This window comes from Nothobranchius furzeri, chromosome 3, assembly GCF_043380555.1.
Source record: "Nothobranchius furzeri strain GRZ-AD chromosome 3, NfurGRZ-RIMD1, whole genome shotgun sequence".
Classification (NCBI taxonomy): domain Eukaryota; kingdom Metazoa; phylum Chordata; class Actinopteri; order Cyprinodontiformes; family Nothobranchiidae; genus Nothobranchius; species Nothobranchius furzeri.
The window spans coordinates 45,852,996-45,867,742 of record NC_091743.1 but is presented as its reverse complement, the minus strand read 5'-3'; the positions used below and the strand labels follow the sequence as shown (position 1 = coordinate 45,867,742).

The following is a 14,747-nucleotide window of genomic DNA, read 5'->3' as shown; positions in this document are numbered from 1 at the left end:
ATCTAATTCAAACTAAATCACAGGAAATATGAATTTGAGCTGAAATGAGTTTCATTATAAAATACTTATTTGCTTTTAATCATCTTTTGTTCGGAGGACTTTCAGCTTCTTTTATCAGGAAATGATTGGAATGCCAAATCCGTTTGACCTTTGAACCTTTACAGAAGCTTGGATCAATGAGACCAGAGCTGAAGACCTTAGTTTTTTAACCAAGGTCTGATTCAACAGGCTGACGTGGTTTCAGGCTGAAGAAAACCATAAAACCTTTAATGTTGTTGGGATTAAAAGGAAAGGATGAAGATCTTTTTCCTGTTTTCCTGGATCTTGGACCTTTTTCAGTGGACGCCTTTTAATTTGAATCCGGTCGAAGGCTTTTTCCAGGGTCAGCTGACACGATTCTTACTCCAGCAACATTTTAAACGAACATTTCCTGTAAAGTAGTGACGTTTCTTCACTGTTGTGCTGCTGCTTCTGTTTTCAAGGGCTGATCGGGGCGTGTGGAATATCTGTTCTATACAATCTGATGAGAATTTACTACTTTATTCAATCATGCAGGTGAGTTAGTCGTTGAATTTTAGATCACAGACTTTGAAGGGCAGTTGGGATGGTCCTGATTTTGTTTCTCACTCAGTGATTCTGACCGTGGAAGTAAACGGACGTCGTCCAAAACAAGGAATCCTCTGAGGAGGAAATGGAGAGCATCTCTCCAGTTCTGGTGCCTGACTACCCTCCTGTCGTTGGTGGGACTGAGGGTTTCCTCCCTCATAGTGCTGGAGTTTTTGCTCAGGGCTGCTTTTGCGTGCATGTCCACCGCACAGGTGAGTCTCCTGACTGATGGAACATCACATCAAATCACATCAAATCAAAGAAACTTTATTAATCCCAGAGGGAAATTAGAGTTTTGGGATACACAATTCAGAGATCAGACATACATGGGCAAGACACATGACAAGAATTGGTGACTGTGGTCATTCGCAACCCAAGTCGCGCTACCTTAATAGAGATGAGAGGGTTTACATGAGGATTGGTTCAGGTGGAGGGAAAAAAAGGCACTTCAGAGCTACCCTCCATAAGGAGGGAAGCTTTGCTCTGCAAAAAAAACCCACCTCAAACATATATGCAACAGACTTCACTTCACTTTTGATTTGTCTTCATTTGTGCTTCAGGATTCTGGTGTGAGAGGTCTGGACTTTCTCCTGATCCAGAGCCAGTTTTCACTGGGCTGCAGCCTCACCTGTGTTCTGGCCTTCCTCCATCAGGGGGCTCCACACAGCTCCCTCGGTTTGTGTCTGGCTGCTGCTCTCAGCTGGGCTGTGGCCTCCTACAGCAGCAGTCTGTGGGCCCACGTGGCCAGACTCTACCCACTGCACAGCAAACAGCAGTACTGTGGGAAATGCATCAGCCTGTTAACCTCAGGGCACACCATGCTGGCCTCTCTGCAAAGACTGGTTATCTTGACCTTTGCTGTAGCAGCTGTGGCTTCTACCTCGGTGGTTTATGAGCACTTCTTATCTCACAAGGATGCTATGAAGTTCTGGACCCCGCTGACACTCTGCTACACCATGTTGGTGGTTTATAACCAAGGTGACGGTCAACGCTGCTGAACAGGGCAGTCTAGAGATCCCAGAGGCTTAGCAGACTTTCTGTGAAATCCCAACAAATAAAAGATGCAGGAATTCAACTTGACAGCTTAAAAGTTTAAAAATGAAAATAGACAAGCAATTTAAATGTGGTCAAAGAAGTTTTAAAAAAAACCTAACTAATTTGTAAATATGCTGTTTACTGAATGGACTGTTGACCTTTTCCGTATCAGACATTTGGCCTACCAGTTGTGACAGAACTGGTGTTTTGGCGAAGGCTGCGTTCCACATCTGTAACAGACGGAAACAAGCTGAACGTCCTTCCAAATGGAATGCGGACTTTGAAAAGAACTCTAAATTATTAGCTAAGTTTTTAGTCAGTCGTTTTTTTAAGTGGAAACTTTTGCTGATTGTAAATATTTAAATAGGTTGCTTGATTTTTAAATAGTATATTACCATTCAAACTAGTTAACAACAAAGGCAACATTTTGACCACATTTAATAAACCGAATTATATTTTACATACGTTTTTTTTTGCAGGAAATCCACTGCAAACATTTTCAAGATAAACAGTCAAAATACCAGCTAAAAACATAATAACACAAAATAATAATTAGCCCCTCTTAGCTAACAGGATGTTGAATGTTTTACACTTAACTGAAATAAAAAAAATATGGCTAACAGCTGGTTTTCAGAAAGAAAAACACTTTTGGTCATCAACTATTTGGAAATTTGTCAGACAAAAATACAAAGAAAATTGTGGACTATAGATTTAAAATAATGGCATTAAACAATTAAATGTTTTTGATGAGTGATCAACTGAAAATTAAATAACATTTTCTCAGAAAGACCGGTCGCTATGTTCAGTGCCCCCCTCAACAAACAAACAAACAAACAAACAAACACTACCTAGATAAAAAAGGTGCATAGTAAGTATTAATGCAGTGAGTTTCATGTTATTTATATTGTATTAAACCCACACAGCGTCTATATTCTAACACTTCTGCTCTCATCATAAATTATGCCAGTGTGCCTTTTCATTAATTGCTGAATTTCACCCAACCATTCATCAGAGATCAAGCTAGTCACAGATGGTGTCATGGTGCTGTTCGGCCAATCAGCACGGGTCCGGGACGCTCCAAATATGGGTGTGTCTGAAGAACCGAAAAACTGCCTTCCTTTAGCTCGGTCTCTTCTCATATTTAAAGTCGGATCTCAAAAACGATTGATGGTAAGTTAATGAACCTCTCACATGACACAGCTGCCTAGTTAAGCACTTCTATTTGCTGTGTGTTAAACTGTATGAAGTTGGTGAAATTATAGCATCAAATCAAAGCTGCCATGTTGTGTCATATGCCCTGAACAAGTTCAATGTTTTATATTTATACGCAAAATCAAAATTTTTGATACATATTCTTCATATTGGAAGTAATAATATTGAATGTATTTTGCTGTTTCTTGCTAAGATTTCCATGGAAATTGGAGGACGAGTGACGAGGGATGATGATGATGATGATGATGATGATGAAGAGGAGGAAGATGGCACTGAGGCTAATCTTTTTTTATATAACAGTTGAAAATATTCTAATCTATATTTGATCTATATTGTTCAGTAACATTCAGAAATGTTCTGCTGTAGTCTGTTTTTGTAAACTTTTGTGTAAAGAGAACATTCTGTATTATTCTGCAGCTGTAGTGTTCTAGAATGTGATTCTAATGATATTGTTCTGCATTAATGTTTATTGCACTTGTTCAGGGCCAACCACCGTATATGAACACTTTATTTTCTGTGGATTTCTGCATGAAAATAAACATTTTTGAAAATTGCAACAGCAAAAGGAAACTTTTGTTATGAACCACAACAGGGCAGCAGTAGCTCAGCAGGTTGAGCGGGTTCGATCCCGGCTCCGGACAGAGAATCCTGCTGTTGTGTCCTTGGGCAAGACACTTAACCCACCATGCCTGCTGGTGGTGGTCGGAGGGACCGGTGGCGCCAGTGCTCGGCAGCCTCGCCTCTGTCAGTGCGCCCCAGGGCAGCTGTGGCTACATCGAAGCTCATCATCATCAGTGTGTGAATGTGTGTGTGAATGGATGAATGATACACTGTAGTGTAAAGCGCTTTGGAGTCCTTACTCTGAGAGGTGCTATACAAGTGTGGGTCATTTATCATTTATCATTTAACGGCACTCTGGGATTTACATTTTAAACTTACTTGCCGTAAAGGGTTCAAATGAAGGCAGGAACTGATGGTAACAAAATGCTTCATCATTTCCAGAGGAACAACACCGGCTGACGGTCTCAGAGACCCTCTTGCGCACTGTAGTGGTGCGACTGGGAGGCTTACTGGTGCTCATGCTGGCAGTGGGAACCTGGTCTGATGTGCTTCACGTCCTCGTATCTTTTATAGGAGAAGGAGTTTGTCTGCTGTCTTCTGAGGATCTGCTGCAGGCCGCTTTAAAGGTTTATTACTCTCTTGGCTTTGCACAACCGAGCCCAAAGGTTAACAGAAATGTGACTTTAACGATTCTGTTCCAGGAAGAACACGAAACCAGCTTCAGCAAAGAAGAACGAAGATTTAGTCCCAGCACAAAGACAGGAAAGTTCCTGTTAGATGACAGTTAATGGGATGCTTGCCTCAAACGCCGGTGACCTTTTTACACCTGGATGTGCTGATGAACGGAACAGCAGTTAAAAATGAGAATTTTGTGAACTTTGATGTTGAAATTCTTGGAAAATAAAAAATCCAACACAAAAAGGTGCTCGCCGTGTGAATCCGTTTCCTGCTACTTAAACGTAACGCCTGAAAGCGTGCTGTTGGAGAGGTTCACAGGGTTTAATGAGGATTTGGGCTGTTGAGGGGGTGGAGCGTGGTGGTCTTGGGTTTGTATCATCTGTGGGCATGCTCCTTCCTGCAGCCGTGACATCACTGCAGCATTCCTTTCCACAGAGCTGGAACAACAGAGACCCCCATCACTCTCCTCATCGCTGGCTCCCGTCAACCCTCTCTGCACATTCCTGCTTCACTCTGACCCACATACGGTCGGGTTCTGTCTCCAACCTCCTGCTTGACTTTTAGGCCTTCTGCTGATATACTAAGATCTCGTTTCACAATAATTATTCTCCCTGAAGCTACGTCTGCACGTCTGAGCACCAAACCTCCCCCCCGAAGAGTCTGATAAAGCCCACTGTAATCAAACTGTGTGTTCGGGTCTGGACATCTGTGGGGCCCAAATGGAGTTAATACCACAAGATTACTGATAGTGAGTCAAGGCTAAAGTGATATAATGTGGGGGAAGGGAAGCAGGAAAGAGGGAGAAGAAAAGGGGAGGCAGCCCCGACGAGGGAAGTAAGAAAAGTAAGGTTTACAGAACAATAAGCTGCACAAGAAAGAGAAGAAGAAAGGTTTGATGTAAAGAGCGAGGCAGGTAGAGTCACATCCTGCTGGCATGCAGAGATAAAAGTGGGAGGTGTCTCCGCTTGTCCACGTCAAGGTGAAAGCCTTTCACTCTATGCAATTGTAAAAACACTACCTTTGTCCTTTTGGAGTGACTGCACAGCTATTGCACAACTAAGCGTGGGTGTGTGTGTGTGTGTGTGAGCGTGTAGTTGCTTGAGAGTTTCTGTGATTGCCAAGTTTTCATAGCGGATGAATGTGTCATAATTTTTACTGAACTTTGCCAGAGATTAGTTGTTCACTTTTTATGGTCAGGAGGGAGGCTGTGCTGTCACTCAGCCAGAGGAGGAGGAGGAGGAGGGGAGAGCTGAGGAAGGAGGGGAGATAGAGGAGGAAAAGGAGTGGCTTTTCTGCAGATAGTCACCCCTCTCCACCGGAGTAAAGTCTTCTCTCAGAGGGAGCTTGTGGGAGTGAGAATAATCGGGAAAATTTGAGATACCAAGCAAGGAAGACAGAGGAAGGAGAAGGGAGAGGCACGTTTTAGTTTCAGGTACGTCAGAGCACTTCAGCGTGAGTGGGTTTGAGAGAAACAGATGATACAGATCTCTGCTTTTTACATCTTTAACCATTCATTATGGGTTGTGAGTTGAGCTGCGAGAGTGTGAACGGATTTCTGCAGAGATGACAAAGACTGTTGGTGAACGAATTCAATCTAAACATTTTTCTAGATCATTGTTCTGAGCCTCTGCCAGGCTGTACGGAGGTTCCATACAGCCATGGCATCAGCAGCTCCACCAAAAAGGATGGTGTCCTCTGTCTTCATCACACTGGCGTCTCCTCATCGAGCCACCGTGTCACAGCAACAACCTGCCCTCCAGGCCAGCACTGGCCCGGTTAGAGACAAACAGCACAACACTGTCAGAGCCACCCCAGGTGAAAACGCACCTGTTTACAGATACAAGAAACAGGACCAACCATCACCTGACACCTACAGCTCAGTTAATAGCAGAGACTGGACTCATGGAAGGCCCTCAACATCATCATCATCATCAGACCCTTTGAGCCCTAAAGTGGCCCCCAATGGATCCACCAAAGCACAGCTGCAAGAAGTAAAGGACCAGACAAAGAGGATCATTCCCGGTATTCATAGTGAAGGTTGGCTAAAAACTTAACTATGTGAAATACTCCTCAAAGTTTACTTTGACTATGACCCCATTTGGTCGGTCACGCTTCTATGAAGGGAGACTGCATTCATTTATGTGTATAATTATGCAATAATCCAACTTTTTTGGAACCACTCCCAATTATTTTGAACACGTCCCTAACTTTGATGACAGTTGCGTGAATTTCAGCTGTCGGACTTCAACTTTTCCTTTGTCTGGACAAACTTTTTGTGGAGATAAAGGCTACAAGTTGTTGGAAAATGTGGAAAAAGGTGTGTTTTTCCACGTGTATTATTGGTATACTTTAAAGGTGCAATTTTATTGTATTCAATTTTACTGTGACTAGTCACCAAAAAGTTTAATGTCTCAGTCATGTTGGCTGCAGGATGTCAGTTTTCCTTCCTCCAAAAGGAAGAAAAGGGATGTAGTCTGTGTTTACAATCTGGGAGCCCACATGTTAGCCGAGTCTACGCGAGCTAACGCTGCAGCACTGGATTTTGTAGTTCGACACCGGCTGGCAAAACGCAGCAGCGCCTTGTAAAGATCCTAAGCCAGTTACAGGTGCTACCCAGAAGTTATTTCTTGTACCCCTAAGAAGTCACTGCATATTTTTTGTTTTACTCTAATATCTGGTAAAGAAGGCTAGAGGCTAACATTGAGCTAATAAAGTTAACAGTGAATTAGAAACCCATAATTGTCTCAAAATAAATATCAAGCTACTTTTTCAGTTGCAAACAACTTAACATTACAGTGAAATGTATTTATTTGATTATCAATTTACTGCGTATGACTCGTCATCACGCATCATCAAGAATCTTCTGGTGCTAGAGACCGTGGCTGTGAACAGCCATGAAACTGTGGGAAAGTGGTGAGAAAATAACAGTTTTGAAAATGGGCTGCAGTAATTGAATGTGACCACAGGATGTCCTTGTTACTTAATTCTTACATAATGCACCTTTAAGGCCATGTAAGTAAAGGAAAATGTACAAGTATTTTTTCCTACTATTTCATATTTTTTTCTTTGCCAAACAGAGCTCTTACCTCCTCCTCCTACTGATGTACCGCCCTCCTCTCCTGGAGGAAAGCTCTCTGAGGAGTTATCACTTCCACCACCACCTCAAACATGTCTCCTTCATCTCCAGAGCCAAGACCAGCATCCAGTTAGCAACAACAAGGTATTCAAACTTCCTGCTAATGTCTGTAAAAAAAAAAGTAAATTGTGCTCCGTAATCTCTATATAATCTACAGAAAGATAAGGAAAGTGGTTCTGAGGCTCAACAGGATGTCTATTGTTTTTTCTGGTCCATTTTCTAGTCTTCCTGTGGTTTTTGTTCTTTACAGGATTTTTTTTTACCCAGCACAATTACGGCCTCTCCAGCTGTAAGTCATTTAATCAACGTTGTTGCAGTTTATTAGTTCAAAAGCCACAAGTGATGACTAGAGATCCTGTCAGTAAGATTTAAAGGTGTGGTTCACTGAAAAGCCATTTTTAAATTACTTCTGATTATAGTCGGTTAGTTTTTCATGCAGGCTGAACATGAAAATAGTCTCTGACACCCATTAGCTTCTGATAGAAAATAGAAGGTGAAACCTTACGATTTGAAAATCTTGACAGATCTACATCACACTGTCACTGAAAGCTAGACTCACCCATCCTGACACACGACAGGGAAGGCTGGAAACAGCAGAGAATGTCTCAGTTAACCATTAGCATTAGCCACTCCACCACACAGCAGAACTCTTTCAGGCTTCTGTTATTTGTGGAGATAAAACATCAACGTCGCAGAGCACAGTCAGTGGCAGAGTCACAGTGTCGTTAGCCAATCAGAGGCGAGATGTCCAGACATCAGGAAATAGGACTCCAAACCCTGCCGCCTGAAGCTCAACTCTGATGTGGCTCACTAGTTCCTGAAACAGGGGCACCAGGACACTCATTCCTACTAGAGACACTGTAAATGTATTGATTAAATGAGTGAACCACACCTTTAAAGCTCTTAAAAAACGCAGAGTATAACTTTACTGACATAGCTGTGGATGACCAAAACAAATCTGATAAAATCAAGCTCAGATCTTTTTGCTCTCCATTATCAAACTCAGTTGGCGATAATCTTTGCAGGTCCCTTCGTACCCCCCCCCCCCCTATATTTATCTCAGTTTGATGAAGTTTTACATGAATGGGATTTTAATTTAAGGTGGAGAGATGCACGCCATCTGGTTGGTCGACCGGAGATTATGAAACCCATGAGATCCTTCAAAACAGCCAAGACACAAACAGGGAAAGCAAAGGTACCACCCACACCCTTTAAACGGTACAGAGATCATAACCCTTTATGAACTTTTGCTATTTGTTTCAACTGCAGACGTGTGCGGTTTTTGTCGGAAAACTGTAGCCTTTCCTGAACCTGCTTTAGAGGCCCTGAACAGAACCTACCACGAAAGCTGCTTCCACTGTAGATCCTGTCACGTCCCCCTGGCTGGTAAACAGTACTACAACAAGGCAGGAATCCCACTCTGTGAAAGCTGCTACCAGGTCTGAGTCACCATAATCTCACTTAGAACCACAACACACACACACACACACACCTATACACACACAAACTCTGGAAAAGTTGTTCACACCTGCAGCTGTCATGTTGTGGTGTAGGTATCTAACCCACGACATACAGAATCAGTTCAGAGGCGGTGGTGAAAGTTGTAAACAAATAATTTATTAAGAGGAACCAAGGGAGCAGCAAAACGTAGCTGATATCTTCAACGGGGTCGGGAGCGGGAATCTGCAGACCGGCGTAAGTTAGGTCCAACTTGAGAAAAGGGGAAACGGGTAATATTGAATCTGCAGAGAACTTAGTCTGTAGGAGGGAATTGCTCGGGGTGGGGGGGGTGGGGAGCAATTGTTGGTCTGGTCTGGGTAGATGATGGTTTCTTGGAACGGGGGGGTTCCTGAGTTGGAGGTGGAGGGAGCTGAGCGAGGAGAGGGTGCGAATCCAGGTGAGAGTTGGTGGGCTACTGGAGGTGGAGTTGACCAGGGAGTAAACCGAGAGACGAGCGGAGATGAGTTTCACCAGAGTTCAGCCAGTCAGAGATGGGAGTGGAGGTTTTGTCTGAAAACAGTAACAGAAGATCAAAAAATGCAAAAATCCAAAGTTCAAAAGGCACGAGAGCTCAAAGCTAAAAACACTCAAATGTTCAATCTCTAGATGGCTTAAAAGTACCCAAGGAAGAGTAATTATCCAGCGAAGTGATGGGGTCTCTCAGCAGCTTAAATACTCCCTGGCCGGCTGATGAGCTGATCGTCTACAGCTTGGCCACCTCCAGACACGCTCACCTGCAGCGGGAGACTCAAAACCAAAACACAGATGGCAGGAGGAAACCCAGACCATGACAGCAGCTGCATCTTACACTGCCGGGCTCAACAAAAGTGGCAACCTGGATCTATTATTTTAGGGTTGCTGCAGTTTTCAGTAACATTATTAGCTCAAAAAAGGAAGGCAGATACCTGAAAACACTGAATATCCACGTTATTCCATCATAATTTTCACTCATGGATTGGCCACCAGAGTCTGGACCTTAATACCCTGTAGTTGTGCTATGATGACTCTGAGCAGTGGTCAAACTCTCCCATCATCAATATAAGATCCTGGTGAAAAATTAATCCAATACTGGATGAATATAAATCTAGCTAAGCTGCAGAAACTTCTTGAAACAGCAAATGGGAATATGTGCTGTAAGCGTTCCAATTACATATTAGGTGCATATTAAGTGCGTGACCTTGTTGTTATTTTGGTTGGGTAGTGTATGGAATTGATAAATATTTAAGACGGTTGAGGAGTTTTACAGCTCTAAACTGAGATTCTCGTTCTAAGGTTAAAAGTGTGACTCAATTACGAAAAACAGACCAAATGCCAAGCAAGGTTCATTGGCAAAAACAGACAAAAGCCATTTTTAATCAAAATCACCAAATTTTATTTTCACTTACATTTCCTTTTAAAATGCATTAAAGCTGAGTTCCCTCTTTCAGCAAATGAGCTCTTGTAACAAACTGACGAAAACCAGTTTAATTAGATTAAAACGTTTTTATTTGTTTGTTTCCCCCCAAAAATTAGACTTTATTTTCCTAACATTTTTCAACCCTTGATTTTTTTCCCCCTTGAATTTTAGGCAAGTTTGGAGCTCTGTTGGTCTTGCGGTGAGGTCATCACAGATCACATCATCCGCGCCCTAGAGCGAGCGTACCATTCTTTCTGTTTCACCTGCAAAACGTGCAAACAGCAAATTGGTGAGCAAGCATTTGCTCAGGGAGAAGTCGGAGAAGTTTACTGCCTCAAGGACTACTACAAGTAATCACTGATGAAAAGAACTATTAACTAAAAAAATAGAATTAAAGGTGTGGTTGACTGAAAAAACATTTTTATAATCAGTCAGAGTTTTTCATGCAGGATGAACATGAAAATAGTCTCCTACACGTATCCCCTGCATCAGCTTCTGATAGAAAATAGATGGTGATTCACTAGGTTTAGAAAATCCTGACAGATCGACCTTACAGTGTCACTAAACCTTCATGAGCTCACTGATCTTGACTCATGACGGGGAAAGCTGTTGTTGGTTAAACTTCTGGGAATCAGCAGCGGACTTCTCGGCTGGTTTAAGCTAACTGTTAGCATTAGCATCTTCACCACATGACATTTGTGGGTATAAAACCAGTGGCATGTCCAGATCTTTTAAAATGGGGTGGCCCATGTGAGGCACTACTTTGTGCACGGGTGGCACCAACGGTAATGCTTTTTTTTTTTACCTCAAGCCTTTTGTAGACAATGAAAAACCAATTTAAAGGGAATTCAGTGTGGTGGCACCTGGGGGGTGGCCAATCCAGTTCCAAGGGTGGCATTTGCTACCCCAGGCCACCCCCTGGACACGCCCCTGTATAAAACATCCACGTTGCAAGTCAGTGATTGAGTCACGTTGCTGTTACCCAGTCTGAGGCGAGATGTCCAAACATCAGGAGATAAAACTCCAAATCCTGCTGTCTGAAGCTCAGCTGTGGTGCAGACAACTTTTAGGTCTGAGAAAGGGTGCACTGGTATATACCCCACCCCCAACAACTTACAAGGCATTTGTTCTTCCACTGCAAATGTATTGATTAAACGAGTCAACCACTCCTTTAACGAATGTTTTATTTTGAAGCCCTTCTCTTACAAATTTGATGCAAAAAACATCAAATGAATGAAATATGTTTCTCTCCTTGAAATAAGGAAATATGCCCCGAGGTGTAGCGCCTGCAACCATCTGATTATTCCAAAAGACGATGGCACTGACAGCTATACTGTTGAGTGTTTGGGGCACTCTTACCATGAGAACTGCTACAGATGTGAGGTAAGCCTCCACTGATGATACACTGAAAATCCTGCATGTGATTTATTCATCGCTATCATCAACTCTTTCTTGTTTGCAGGTCTGTGCCATCCAACTTTCCCCTGAACCAAACGAGAACGGCTGCTATCCTTTAGATGGGAAAATCCTTTGCAAGGCTTGTCATGTGGATTTGGTGTCTGAGCAGCAGTAACATCAACCTCACAGACTCAGATAAACAGCAAGCAACGGAAAACCAACCTGCAACCAGCTTGTGAAGTTTAACAGAAAAAAAAGCTGTGCATATAGAAAAGCATAGAAATGTCACACCTCCTTGAACAGAACATTTAATATCTTTACAATATATCAAGCTTTCTGAAGATTCTTCAGTTCTTCTCTTACACTTGATTGTTTTGCACTCATAAAAACATTTATGCAACTGGCTTTACAAAAATGATACGAGTGAGCATGATCTCAGCTGAAATGCTGTTGATCAGTCACTTAACGAAAGGTCTAAACATAAAAGTAATATAAAATTATGCCAATCAAAGCCGAGTATTTAAATGTATTTTATTCAAGGCACTTGCAAGACACAGATCAACCTAAACAGATCAACCAAAAACAGATCCTGGTTTAGAAATAATAGAATATTCACACTGATTTGACATAATGGCCTGTTACTCAAAATGGCTTGTGGGTTTAATAATGTATTTGTATTGAAAAATATGTATAAAATCATTTTCAGAGGAAGTCTGGTTTGCTGTTTGTGGTTTGATTGGCCGTGTAAATATTGTTTCCCCAACACATAATTTACACTTAGATCCATCAACACCCATCTGGTGTTCACCCTCTTCACCTCTTTTGCCTTGCTGCCATCTCCTTCCCTCCTTTCCTGTTTCCTCTGGCTCATCATTTTTGACTCCTGCTCTTCTTCTTCTCCCAGATCTGTACCAATGCTCTCCTCCGTTGTCTCTGATTCATTGCTCTCTCTTGGGTCCTCTCCTCCTTTAGCACTAAGTTTGACTTTTAACTTCTCACCTGGCAGTTAGGATTAGGTGCGCACATACAGTGTGTAGTGGAAGAAGAAGAAAAAACTTCTACACTTCAAGATGAAGTGCATTTTGAATGCATTTACAATAGTAATTTTAATTATTTGAAATTCTACAAAGGAAATGCTTATTTATACGTCTTTATTGTGTGGGGAAAAACACTGTTATTGTGTAATTATTACCATTACATTTTATACTTTGCGCACCACACATCGGAAATCCCTGTTCTGGCCTAATATTGAAAGGGGAGAGGGGTATACTGGGGCCAGCTGCACTGTTAAGCTCGAACAACACTATGGAGAGGTGGCGCATCTTGCCAAACTGCAAGATGTCTCGCTGCAGCAGAACACGTAACACCACGAGCAAATGCTTGCCGAAAAGCAGACATCACTAAAAACCAACGGATATCCAAAACAACAACGATGAAAAGAGAAACAAGCGTCACCCTTAACATTTATTTTATTCGACTCCAAACCGAACTCCAAGAGTGGTCCACATGTTCCTGCGTGTAGCCTCCACTGTTGCTAATTCTGCTCTTGCCGTTGTATTCTTGCAACTAGATTTTTGTGTCACTCCTTGGGTCCATTTTCATTGGTCGATTGGAGACAAGAAATGTAGGTTTTCAAGCAATGCTGGAAAACCGCTGGAGGCCAACTTTGGTCACAAGAGTGCTCAAAAAGCTGCTGCTGGGCCAGTCACACTGGTTGGCGACAGTTTTGCAAATCACCCTCAGATTTCACCATTTTTTGTCACAACTCTTTTCATGACAAGGAATCTGTCTAGGATGGCTGAAAAATGCACAGTGCAGTCCAGGCTTTAGAGAGGCACGTTTCAAAGGAAAACTACAAAGCCTTTAGGTGTTTTTACATTTTTTTGAGTAATTACAACTATAACAACAGCCATTTAGTTGCAACAGCTTTTCAATTACTTTCTAAACTAGGGCGGCCATGGCAGAAGAGTTAATCAGAAGGTTTGATCCCCACTCAGTCTGTTGTTGTCGCTGTGGGCAAGACACTTAACCCAAATTGCCTGCTGGTGGTGGTCGGAGGGACTGGTGTTTCCAGTGTACGACGGCCTCCCCTCTGGCAGTGCGCTCCAGGCATGGACGTAATTTTGGGGGGAGACAGGGGGGACATGTCCCCCCCACTTTTTCCAAAGTCAAGTTTAGACCCCTGCACTTTTTACCATCCAAAAACAATATTACGCTATATTAAAATGACACTGGTTGAGCTCTAGGACCAAGAGGGAAAACAACCGTTTGTGTTGAAGCCCGTTTCCCATTAGAGCATACTGTAAAGACCCCCCCCCCCCCCCCGTCCCCGGTGTCCCCCCCACTTCTAAAGTGAAAATTACGTCCATGGCTCCAGGACAACTGTGGCTACATTAAAGCTCATCACCACCAGGGTGTGAATTTGTCTGTGCTTAGGTAAATGAATCATTGTGCTGTAAAATGACTGGGGGGGGGGGGGGGGGGTTCTAGGACTCTGGAAGATGCCATACCATATACAGGCCATTTATTTAACTATTTTGCTGAAATTGTGTTATCTGAAAGTAACCTGAAAGTATTTATCTAAATATATCTTTTCAATTTCAGACAAATGCATTCACATGGTTTTGTTCCATATCTCGCATTGAGCTAAATTATCACAAAAAATCTGTACTTATTGATGTTTTGGCCCTGGTTTGCTGTGAGGGTGACACCATCCCTAGAACCGCCTCTGCGCAGTCAAAGGACAAGAAAAACTCTGCCTTCCTGTCGGGAAGCCCAAGGCGCTGAACATGGTACATGAGAAATGTGAAACATGATGAATAAATCGAAAATAAAAGCAATTCAAATAGTGCAAAAAAGGTAGCACATTAAAGTAGAAAACAAATGGGTAAAACACGGGACAAAGAGACCAATGAAAACAGGGAAATAAAATCAACGTAAAAGAGGGCCAAATTCAAGCACGTTCAGGGAACGCCAAGCGGAGGAGGTGGGTTTTTAGGTGACTCTTAAAGGCTGGCAGAGATGGGGACAGCCTAACTGAGGGTGGCAACTGGTTCCAGAGTGACGGAGCTAGGACTGAGAAAGCCCGGTCCCCGCGAGTACGACACCTAGAACGAGGGACAGCGAGCAGGCCTTGGTCAAAGGAGCGCAGAGCGCGTGATGGGGAATGTCTGTTCAGGAGTGTGGCCAGATAGGGGGAGCACCACCCTGGATGAAATTGTAAAC

The 14,747-nt window shown here is 42.8% G+C and overlaps 2 protein-coding genes across 3 annotated transcripts; both read left to right on the top strand.

The window, feature by feature from the left end:
- Positions 1 to 14: 14 nt before the first annotated feature.
- On the top strand, positions 15 to 4,988 carry LOC107395127 (transmembrane protein 82). 2 transcript variants are annotated; one of them, XM_054748900.2, is made up of 6 exons: positions 15 to 382; positions 483 to 555; positions 632 to 818; positions 1,167 to 1,584; positions 3,988 to 4,040; positions 4,116 to 4,988. In XM_054748900.2, the coding sequence occupies exons 1-6, from the start codon at positions 295 to 297 to the stop codon at positions 4,200 to 4,202; spliced, it is 906 nt and encodes a 301-aa protein (XP_054604875.1). In that variant the 5' UTR covers positions 15 to 294; the 3' UTR covers positions 4,203 to 4,988. The 2 variants fall into 2 exon arrangements, with proteins under 2 accessions (XP_054604875.1, XP_054604874.1); XM_054748899.2 differs by having other exon boundaries at positions 3,856 to 4,040; positions 4,116 to 4,981.
- Positions 4,989 to 5,350: 362 nt separating this feature from the next.
- On the top strand, positions 5,351 to 12,233 carry fblim1 (filamin binding LIM protein 1). Its single transcript, XM_015974413.3, has 8 exons — positions 5,351 to 5,524; positions 5,703 to 6,129; positions 7,170 to 7,312; positions 8,330 to 8,423; positions 8,498 to 8,667; positions 10,296 to 10,474; positions 11,387 to 11,507; positions 11,587 to 12,233. Exons 2-8 carry the CDS (start codon positions 5,751 to 5,753, stop codon positions 11,695 to 11,697), a joined length of 1,197 nt encoding a protein of 398 aa, XP_015829899.1. The 5' UTR covers positions 5,351 to 5,524; positions 5,703 to 5,750; the 3' UTR covers positions 11,698 to 12,233.
- Positions 12,234 to 14,747: the final 2,514 nt, after the last annotated feature.

Coding starts and splice junctions, on each gene's coding strand:
- LOC107395127 (XM_054748899.2), top strand. CDS start 295: ATGAAGATCTTTTTCCTGTTTTCCTGGATCTTGGACCTTTTTCAGTGG. Junction 556..631: donor TACTTTATTCAATCATGCAG/GTGAGTTAGTCG, acceptor TTTCTCACTCAG/TGATTCTGACCGTGGAAGTA. Junction 1,585..3,855: donor GTTGGTGGTTTATAACCAAG/GTGACGGTCAAC, acceptor CATCATTTCCAG/AGGAACAACACCGGCTGACG.
- fblim1 (XM_015974413.3), top strand. CDS start 5,751: ATGGCATCAGCAGCTCCACCAAAAAGGATGGTGTCCTCTGTCTTCATC. Junction 7,313..8,329: donor ATCCAGTTAGCAACAACAAG/GTATTCAAACTT, acceptor TTTTAATTTAAG/GTGGAGAGATGCACGCCATC. Junction 10,475..11,386: donor TGCCTCAAGGACTACTACAA/GTAATCACTGAT, acceptor CCTTGAAATAAG/GAAATATGCCCCGAGGTGTA.